Source organism: Chelonus insularis, unplaced genomic scaffold, assembly GCF_013357705.1.
Source record: "Chelonus insularis isolate UGA/USDA-ARS -01 unplaced genomic scaffold, ASM1335770v1 contig_56_pilon, whole genome shotgun sequence".
Taxonomy (NCBI): domain Eukaryota; kingdom Metazoa; phylum Arthropoda; class Insecta; order Hymenoptera; family Braconidae; genus Chelonus; species Chelonus insularis.
The window spans coordinates 1,175,593-1,185,798 of NW_023276648.1; the positions used below are offsets into that span (position 1 = coordinate 1,175,593).

General features: G+C 29.4%; 2 protein-coding genes across 4 annotated transcripts; both read left to right on the forward strand.

Annotated features, from left to right (window-relative positions):
- Positions 1–2,032: 2,032 nt before the first annotated feature.
- On the forward strand, positions 2,033–6,009 carry LOC118070337 (WD repeat-containing protein 20). Of its 2 annotated transcripts, none has more exons than XM_035088887.1 (3): positions 2,033–2,638; positions 3,211–3,393; positions 3,468–6,008. In XM_035088887.1, exons 1-3 carry the CDS (start codon positions 2,369–2,371, stop codon positions 4,923–4,925), a joined length of 1,911 nt encoding a protein of 636 aa, XP_034944778.1. In that variant the 5' UTR covers positions 2,033–2,368; the 3' UTR covers positions 4,926–6,008. The 2 variants fall into 2 exon arrangements, with proteins under 2 accessions (XP_034944778.1, XP_034944779.1); XM_035088888.1 differs by lacking the exon at positions 2,033–2,638 and adding an exon at positions 3,016–3,144 and having other exon boundaries at positions 3,468–6,009.
- Positions 6,010–8,367: 2,358 nt separating this feature from the next.
- Tssk (Testis-specific serine/threonine kinase) lies at positions 8,368–9,874 on the forward strand. Of its 2 annotated transcripts, XM_035088871.1 has the most exons (3): positions 8,368–8,773; positions 8,835–9,008; positions 9,069–9,874. In XM_035088871.1, exons 1-3 carry the CDS (start codon positions 8,690–8,692, stop codon positions 9,699–9,701), a joined length of 891 nt encoding a protein of 296 aa, XP_034944762.1. In that variant the 5' UTR covers positions 8,368–8,689; the 3' UTR covers positions 9,702–9,874. The 2 variants fall into 2 exon arrangements, with proteins under 2 accessions (XP_034944762.1, XP_034944763.1); XM_035088872.1 differs by lacking the exon at positions 8,835–9,008.
- Positions 9,875–10,206: the final 332 nt, after the last annotated feature.

A 10,206-nucleotide genomic window follows, 5' to 3' on the forward strand; every position in this document is an offset into this window, starting at 1 on the left:
ATTCATAGTAACTCGTTCCTCACCCTCAGCTTATTTTCAGAAAAACAAGTTTTTTTTCGTAATTAATTGAAAGAATAATGTAATAAAATATATGAATTGATTTATAAGTATATAAAGTCACTTGAACAAGAAACAGAAAAAAAAATTGCCTATGACTGGGATCGAACCTTGCCCAGCAAAATAAAAGATTGGTGTTCTAACCACTGAGCTATTATGGTTTCAATAATATAAAAGATGCTTGAAAATTATAAGCTGCAGGCTTGGGCACAGAGAGTGGGGGTAGAGCTTGCCGGTGAAGTGTCGGAACTCGCCGCGGATTGTTTAAACTATTTTTTATTGTTAATAAGTTGTTAAAAAAGGCTATTATCAATGTATTTGTACAAAAAAAGGTTAATGGCCCTGTTAAAATATTTTCTCATTTGTCATTGATTAATTGAAAAAAAAATTTTACATAAAAATTGAAATTTAAAACTCATTTTTGGCATGATAAAATTGCAATTACATGCAATTTAAATAAAAAAAAAATTTTGCCGCAATTGGAATCGAACACCGTTCGGTAAAATAACTGGCGAACCTTCTGACTATAGAGCTAGCAATTTTCATTTGCTTTGTTTACGTTTAGATATCGTAAGCTTCAGGCTTAGTAACAGAGGGTGGGGAATGTGCTTGCTCGTCAACTGTTCGAACTCGCAGTCTTCTCTGAAAAATAAGACGGAGATAGATAGATATATTTTGTGCTCTGTCTTGCTCGGAACAGATTATTCTGAAATTTGTAAAGGTACCCTGTAGGTACCCTAAGGCTCCCTTTTTGTAGTGCATCCCTGAAAATTATCATTTTTCGAACGATTTCTCTGTTACCTACTCAATTTCAATTGATGTCGAGCTTCGGCTTTTCGCCGCACAACGTGAGGGCGTAAAGTCAACTCCGGGAAACTTTCTGACTTCAGCCCAGCCTTAATCGATAGAGGATTAAATTCTGTATCGATCTGTACATATAAAAACGTGTCATCTTTTCCACTCATATAACTGATGCAGTAGGACTTGGAAAATATTCGATTCATGTTGAATGCGTGTACGCTCAGAATCGATGCTTCTTCGTTTGTCGCATAACCCCTAACATTGGTTCTACTCCCACAAACTCTGCTTTACCCCTACAAAGTAGCAGGAGGCGTGATTGAATGAACGCCATCTGGTGATCTGTTCACAGAACTAGAGCTGTGACGTCATATCGTGAACCAAAGAATTGTCCAACTAAAATCCAGCAGGTGACTCTTCTATTTACATCTCTATTCTCTGCCAAAATGCAGGGCACCATCAGTTCTGGATACGGATTGAGCATTTTTGCAATATGGATGACTGAGGTCATCTACGAGCATAATGCTGTCACCTATCGGAATTTTTTTAAACTAATTTTCCGGAGAATATCATCTGGAATACAATATTTCTAAATTATTCAATTTTATACTATAAATTGATTTTTTTGACATTCAAATAGGTAGCAAGGACTGATGCAAACACGAATTTTGAGCGAAAAACGTATAAAAATAAAATAATTAGTGATTTTTCGTCTGAATGAAGTGGCCGCCATCTTGGAATTTAAGCGCGGCAAGTCAACTCATAATTTGTTCATTATTCTTTCTAATTTTTTTAATAAAAATATTCACTACATACAAAAAATTGTTGTTTACGTCAGTCCGGCATTAATTCCTCTGTAATTTGGTACCTAATTTTATAGAAATAGTAGTAAATTGGCGAAGAAATTAGAAATATCCCGATCCCATGTATTTAGATAGGGGGAATCAGTCGCCTCTCTGACTTCAGCCCAGCCTTAAATCTTGTCTATGGGGGCGTGGCATGAACATATGCATTAATGCGTTTGGGTGTACTCGAAATCTTCAAATTTGGCGCCCGAACCCTCGGAGCTGCCACAGTTGTCTAACAAGTAGAGTCACCTGTCAGTAATTTTTCACATTATTAAGTGTATCAACTGATATCACAATACTTTCTTCTCCGTGTTGTTTTTACACGAGCCCCCTAGATAAGATCAATTTAGGGTTCTTTGCAGTAGGTTTTTTCATTTGTGATGGGCTCTGATTATACTATTCTGTGGAGTTAGATCACAAATTAACTTATAAAAAACACGATTTACTAACTAAGAGACTTTTCTTGAAGCATAGTATAAAATTGTACTGTGATATTTAGTAAATTGTGAGAAATAACATTCAATACAATTTACAAGACATACTTAATAAATTTACTGATACATGAGGAAACTATTGGGGATTAGAACGTGCTGATAGAAGATTCTCGAGTATATTTTACTTCGTTTATCTCTCATGAGCTCTTCTATTGTATCTCTCGTAGTAAGATGGCTATACAGCTAGAAGGCGGGGGAAAGGAAGATTTAAAAACACAGTTTGTTACACGAGAAGGAACTTATAAATTAATGACATTGTCTGAATATTCAAGACCAAATAGGGTAGGCAATACAGACACTCGTGGAAGTGCTTCGGTGAGAGTATCATTCGTCACTTTACCGGATCCAACTGATCCCACAGGAGCTCAAGGTCTTGGCGATCGAATGTGCTTTAATTTTGGTAAAGAACTCTTTGTGTATGTATATCGAGGAGTTAAAAAGGTTAGTTGAACATGATAAAATATTCTTTTTTATGTGTGCATTAGACATTTTTTCTATTTTCTACGTCTTGACCTAACCTAAAACAAATGTAACTGACATTATTTTTATTTCATTATCACACCTTTTCCAATTAATAGATAAATCTTATCATTATCCGATTTTTAATTCCGTATCTCTAGTAAATACTTGTTTTGATAATAATTTATTAGCATGATTGAATAGTTTTCTTCAAGTACAAAAAATCGTTCATTGTTAAAGTACATTAAGAATCTCCAAATTTAAGTTTATTTAGATTGTTGAATTCAACAATATAAATAAACAGTGTTTATTTGTTGAACATTGTTATTTATCATTCATGAATATTATACGATTAAATATATTAATATAAATTATGTAAACATGTTTTACTCTAGATTTAAAATTAGTAAGTTATCGTTTTCATGTGAACAGTTTAAATGTTTCGACTTTATGCGTCGTTTGTCATCAACATAAACAATAATTCAAAGGTGTTCTTAGTATAACATTACTTATATAACAGTTGTATCGATATAATTAAAAATTTTATGTTTCAGGCTGTAGATCTAAACAAGCCAGTTGATAAAAAACTATATAAAGGAACAAATCCCACATGTCACAATTTCAATCAAACAACAGCTACAGCCGATACTGCCCCATTGCTTGTAGGATTTTCTACAGGTCAAATCCAACTCATCGATCCAATAAAAAAGGAATTGAACAAATTATACAATGAGGAGGTAATAAATAAATAATATCTTTATAGAAAAATTGTCAGAACAAATACACTAAAGTGACAAACATTATATTACAGAGGCTCATAGATAAAACAAAAGTTACGTGTATTAAGTGGGTACCTGGATCAAGTAATTTATTTATTGTATCTCATAGTTCTGGCCAACTTTATTTATATAATTGGGAACTTCCTTGTAGTACAACTTCACCGAACTATCAACCTTTTAAATCAGGTGATGGTTTCGTCATTCATACTTGTAAAACAAAATCAACAAGAAATCCATTATATCGTTGGATTATTGGTGCTGAAGGATGTTGTATAAACGAGTTTGCTTTTAGTCCATGCGGTACAAATCTTGCTGTAGTATCACAAGATGGCTTTCTACGAGTTTTTAACTATAATACTATGGAATTAGTAGGCTCAGCGCGTAGTTATTTCGGTGGGTTTTTGTGCGTCTGTTGGTCACCCGATGGACGATATGTTGTTGTTGGTGGTGAAGATGACTTGGTGACAATTTGGAGTTTTCACGAAAAACGAGTGGTGGCTCGAGGCCAAGGCCATCATAGTTGGGTGAGCGTTGTTGCATTTGACCCATTTACGACATGTTATGGTGATGCTGATGCTGATTTTAGTGGATCTGATGATGAAGGAATCCAACATAATCATAATAATTTTAATGAAAAATCTAATCGATTATCAGCCACACATCAAGAAGTTAATTCCAACAGAAACTCTGTAGGCTCAGAATTACGCGTATCTGGCGGAACATGCTATAGACTTGGTAGTGTATCTGAAGACACGCAATTATGTTTATGGGATATCACAGAAGACGTATTACGACAACCTGTTTGTGCAAAACAAAGAATTTCAACAGCTGGTTCGGGTACTGTACCGATATCTGGAACAGTAACTAGTGGTAATGGTATGACATCAAATCATGTACCGAATAATGTGAAACATGCTAATGTAAATAATATGAACTTAAAAGACTCTAGTAGTATCCACAATGATACTAGTAACAATAGCACAAACGTAAATTCGACAGTGTCTACTGTCAATTCGTTAACCCAAAGATTTGCAGGACTTGGTTTTGGAGAGCGTAAAAGTGATAATCATAAACGAAATTTCAGTCTGACTATGAAGGGAACTGGAACAAGTAATAACTCAACGATAAACAACGATAAATCGTATAACAATTCAAATGCAAGCAATATGAACCATGTTAGTGGAAATAAAAAAGGGAATTCAATAATGGATGATCCTATGCGATTAATCGGAACTGCTTGGTGTCCTAGATTTGATGAGTGTCCAGTACTAGAACCTTTGGTGTGTAAAAAATTAGCTCACGAACGATTAACTGAATTAGTATTTAGAGAAGATTGTTTTGTGACAGCTTGTCAAGATGGATATGTTTATACATGGGCAAGACCTGGTCACATGGTAGGTCCTTTAACAATAAGCAGTACTTTACATAGACCACATCACCATAATAATCTTCATACAAATATAAGTTCTATGCGAGTAAATGATCTCTGATGTAAAAACATATTATTTAATAACTTCAAAGCTATTAATGCGGAATATTTCAAAAATTCATTAATAACTGTATATAATTAAAATTCAATATGTTTTATTTGCATTAATAATGAATACATTAAATTTCATTGAAATATCGAAAAATATAGAATAAAATATTCGGAAAAATAAATACTATAGAATAATTTGTAGTGCTTTAAATGTGACTTTTCAGCATTTTTAACCAAGAATACTACAAAAAGTCAAGAATAAATTGTATATGTATGTAACTTTGAAAGTTATTTAAGCAAAAATTGAGTCTATTCAATATTGGTCTATCTAAGTATGAAGTAGAAATTATTTAATTATTCTTATTCGTACTAGAAATTATAAACATCTTTAAAACAATAATAGACATTTTTGAATGATTTCATATATTTTTTTACATTTAATTATTTAATTGCGTGCCATTTAAGGAAGGGTGGAGAGATTAAATTTGTTATGTTCATACTCGACTGCAAGTAATGATATATTGTAAAGATATGCTGAACATTACTGAGTTAAGCAACACGTAGTTTATCGGTTATTTTTCAATACGACATTAAATTTTATTTATCTCAAATAAAAATGATCCGTCCACATATCACACAATTTATGTAACTTTCATTCTTTCAATTAATATAGTTCACATAAAAGAAAAAAGTCAACAATGTGTGGATAGATATTTTCATCAATGAAAGTTTCGATTAATAATCTTAGAAATCGTCTTTCTTAATAGTAATTAAATCTTTGATTTTTTCATCTATTAAACTCCGTGTTTTATAATCGTTTTATGTTTCTATATTAGGGCAGGCCCCTTTGAATTTCTATTCTCCACTCTTCTTCGTTAAAGTTAAATTAAGTTTAATTGAATGTGAGAAGGTAGCATTGATTAGTTATCTACTGATAATTGAAACTAGTTTAAGTATCAAGTTTATCATTTTAGTTATCTTTCATGTAATAGGAATTATTGTATATTTATAAACTAATTCAATGTAATTAAAATAAATATACCATTCTAGAGATATTTTCTTGCATAACAAAAATAAGCTATTATAATAACATAAGTATTTTTTAATTTTATTTAATTAAAATACATTATTTCTACTGATTATAATAAATATAACTGTATATTAGATTTTCAGGTATTTATATCAAGTGCAAAATTATATAATATCATGTTTAAAGTTAATTCATGCATGATAGAATATTTTTTTCTTAAAACAAAAACAACTGAATATTTTATAAATATCTATAATTTGATATTTTTTGGCATTGTAAGAATTGATAAAAAAAATCAATTAATAGTGTCCTATCAAGTACTAATGTTGCGTTAAATGACACACATGAATTAATAAATATCGAATTTTTTACCTATACAAAAAAATTTGTAACAATAACGTTTTAAAAATAATATAAACTGAAATTTACGTTACAATTTATTATGTATGCATATATAATAAATAAAAATCTCCTAAATAATTCAAGACGAAAAAAATGAAGATTAAATATGTATAAAATAAAATCAAAATTTAATCCATTCATTACATTATTCTTTTACACGTTTGTAATATAAATTTTATGCAATTCTAATTTGGATTATTTTTTCTATTACATATTTATATGCTTCATTTGGTAAAAATAAAGCACTTGATCTATTAAATTCGAATATTTTTTTATTTTTTTAAAATTATCATAAGTGAAATTACTATATATTAAAACTTATTTTGTAAATTTGAGGACTTGAAACATTTACTTGAAAATATATCAAATGATAATTTGAATTTTCATAAAGTTACCGTAGTTATCACTACCTAATGTACATGCAATTTATATATCGATATAAGTATTTTTTAATTTGAAGTACCTATTTATGATTTGCTTAAAAAAATCGATTTTTGAAATTTGTTATTTTGTTATTTATTTGAGTGTTGAGACATTTGAAAGCATAGCAGAAGATTTAAAAATTAATGTATAGATGTCTGGCAGGGTTTTTTTCGTTTTTTTTTTTATATTAACTAGCTTAAAATGACTTTTTTGATACTGTTTAATTAAAAGTCTAAAGCAATTTGACAGTTTTTGGTCAACCATAGAGTGAGTCTAAAAAGTATTCGTACACCTAGGGTTGTAATAAAAAAAATACAAATTTGATAGATATTTTTTTTTATTTATTTAATTTAGAAGATACTAACAAATAGCTCAAGGTCGCTGTAATTTGTTTATGGCAAAAAAAATTTTTTAAGTAACAGTTATAAGCAGTAAAAAAATATTTTTATATTCACTATGCAAAAACCTGCTAACAAAAAATATTCGTACACTCAGAAAATTACTCGGGATAAAATAAAATAGATCTACATTGATCTACTCAGATCTATTTTTCGGTACAAATAGATCTACTTTGTTCTGTGTACATCTGTTTTGATCATTTTAAATCTTTTGTGATCTCTGTAGATGCATTAAAATTTTTCTTTATCATCGAGATCAATGAAGATCTTCATGGACATACAGTAATTTGTGTAGATATACAGTGATCTCACTACATATACATAAATTTACTAAGATCAAATTTTCGTTAGTTTTTTAGATATGAGTAGATTAAATTAGATCCAAAAAATGGCGAAAATGTGTATCTGTGAAGATCTATTTTATTTTTTCCCGGGTATTTAAAATAAATGAAAAATTAATAATTAATATTTTGTTGGTCCAACATTATTATGGATAATAGCTTGGAGTCTCTTTTTCGAATTTTATTGTCGAGATAATTCCACACATGCTCTATAATATTAGTATCAGGTGATTGGGGATTGGATCCTAAAATCAGTTCAATGACAGTTAAATAAATAACAACTCATGACTAAAATAGATAAAGGGTCCCCTAAAAAGGCTTCGATAAGATAATTTTTATTTTTTCCATTTCGAAAATTTGAAAATAAAACTCACCAATCAGCGCATGAATAAAATGGTTATGCTTTTCTGATTGGTCGATTAAATTTTGTATTCTTTAATTATTGTTTTTTGGTATTTGTTACGGTAATTTAAAAAATTTTTTTTGTTATTATCTATTGAATTGTAATCTCCGTGATTTTATAAAAGAAAATATTATAAATATTTAATTATGTTCACAAGAACGGTTTTTGTAATTGTATCTCTTTGCCTGACAATAAGTCATGAGTTTTAATAAATAGGAGAATGAACGAATATTTTTTGTTAGCAGGTTTTTGCATAGTGGATATAAAAATATTTTTTTACTGTTTATAATTGTTATTAAAAAAAATTTTTTTTGTTATAATCAAATTACAGTGACCCTGAGCTATTTGTTAGTATCTTCTAAATTAAATAAATTAAAAAAATATCTATCAAATTTGTATTTTTTTTATTACAACCCTAGGTGTACGAATACTTTTAACACTCACTGCATCTGTATTTTTCCGCTCGAGGCACCTTAATTGGTAATGATGGACTTGATTTTCATTTGTTTTTTTTTCTTCAAGAAATGTTTGACATTTCATAACCTTTCAACTTTTGGTTACGTTTCTTATTATAAATTATGACACAAACTTTGTTAAACCAAAATTTTTGTTATGTTATACCTAATTTTCGTTATATTGTACGCGGTTTTTTTTGTAAATACTTTATCATAAAATATGAAAACAGAAACGGATATTTGACACATTCAATTCTGCAAATTTGATCAAGTTTGTAATAAAAATTACAAAATAAACTTCGTTTGTTAAGAAAATTCACATATGGCTTTGAAATTAAGTCCACAAAGTTCGGAGATAAATGCACTTGCAGAACGAGGATATTACATTGGGAAAAAAATTGGGCAGGTAATGTAACTTTTTTTATAATAAATAATAATTTGAGATAATACGTAAATTTTTAACATAGGGTTCATATGCAACTGTATACTTTGCTGAATATTTCGATGGAAATAATTCAAAAAAAATGAGGCTTGCATGTAAAGTTTTCGATGAAGAAAAAGCTCCACCAGATTTTATTAATAAATTTTTTCCGCGTGAACTTGAAATACTTACAAAAATTGAAAATCCATATATTATACAAGTATTGAGAAAAAATGGCCCAGATATTAACAAAAGAAATACAAAAAATGATTTTTTTTAGGTTCATAGCATTTTACAACGTGGTCCTCGAGTTTTCATTTTCATGCGTTATGCTGATAATGGAGATCTATTAGAGTATACAAATCGAAATGGAATTATTTCTGAACAACAATCGAGAGTATGGTTTCGGCAAATGGTTTTAGGTCTTTATTATCTTCATGGAAAAAATATTGCTCATCGTGATCTGAAATGTGAAAATATTCTGCTATCACGTACATTTACTGTTAAATTGGCTGATTTTGGTTTTGCTCGATTTTGTGTGGACCGTGACAATCGAAGAGTACTTAGTACTACGTATTGTGGTTCTGCAGCTTATGCTGCCCCGGAAGTAGTATCCGGCACTCCGTATAATCCTAAGCTTGCTGACGTTTGGTCCTTAGGGATAATTCTTTACATAATGTTAAATGGATCAATGCCATTTGACGATAGCAATATAAATAAATTACTTAAAGATCAAATAGCTAAAAAGTGGAGTTTTCGATCACGAACTCAAAAAACAGTGTCTCCACTTGGAAAAAATATGGTAATTAAAATATTAGAACCAGACATTACTCTGAGGTTAAATCTTGATCGAATTTTGCGACATGAATGGATGTGTACGAAGAAAGATAAATCTTTTATGTTATCCAGCTAATTATATATATATACACTTTGGAGCAAATGTTTTAATCCATAAATTATGCTAAAATAAATTAAATTACATCCAACCTTCATTATCAGCATAGAAAAATAGTACTATTTGCTCATTGTTTAAGTTATTCTATTTCCTTTTATTTCTTGTATATACCAATTTATCTCCTATCTAGATATCACATAAATTTAATTTTTAGTTTGATAATTCTGAAACTCAAATTTTACTGCATCTTGATTTGACAAAAAAATCCAAGTTTTACGAGTATTATGATATGTGTGAATTAACTTTTGGAAAAAATTAAAAAAAAAATTATCAACAAATCAAGCAATAAAAGAAATATTTATTTACAGAAAATCCTAAGTCTTCAAGTTTTAATTTTTACTTTATTCTACTCTATTTTTCCAATTTTTAAGTTCTATGAAACGATGATTCTCACTGATCTTCATGATATTTAAAATCATTATATAAATATGGCTGAGTAAATTTTTTCAAACTTAAAATTATT

Coding starts and splice junctions, on each gene's coding strand:
- LOC118070337 (XM_035088887.1), top strand. CDS start 2,369: ATGGCTATACAGCTAGAAGGCGGGGGAAAGGAAGATTTAAAAACACAG. Junction 2,639..3,210: donor TATATCGAGGAGTTAAAAAG/GTTAGTTGAACA, acceptor TTTATGTTTCAG/GCTGTAGATCTAAACAAGCC. Junction 3,394..3,467: donor ACAAATTATACAATGAGGAG/GTAATAAATAAA, acceptor ATTATATTACAG/AGGCTCATAGATAAAACAAA.
- Tssk (XM_035088871.1), top strand. CDS start 8,690: ATGGCTTTGAAATTAAGTCCACAAAGTTCGGAGATAAATGCACTTGCA. Junction 8,774..8,834: donor TTGGGAAAAAAATTGGGCAG/GTAATGTAACTT, acceptor TTTTTAACATAG/GGTTCATATGCAACTGTATA. Junction 9,009..9,068: donor AAAATCCATATATTATACAA/GTATTGAGAAAA, acceptor GATTTTTTTTAG/GTTCATAGCATTTTACAACG.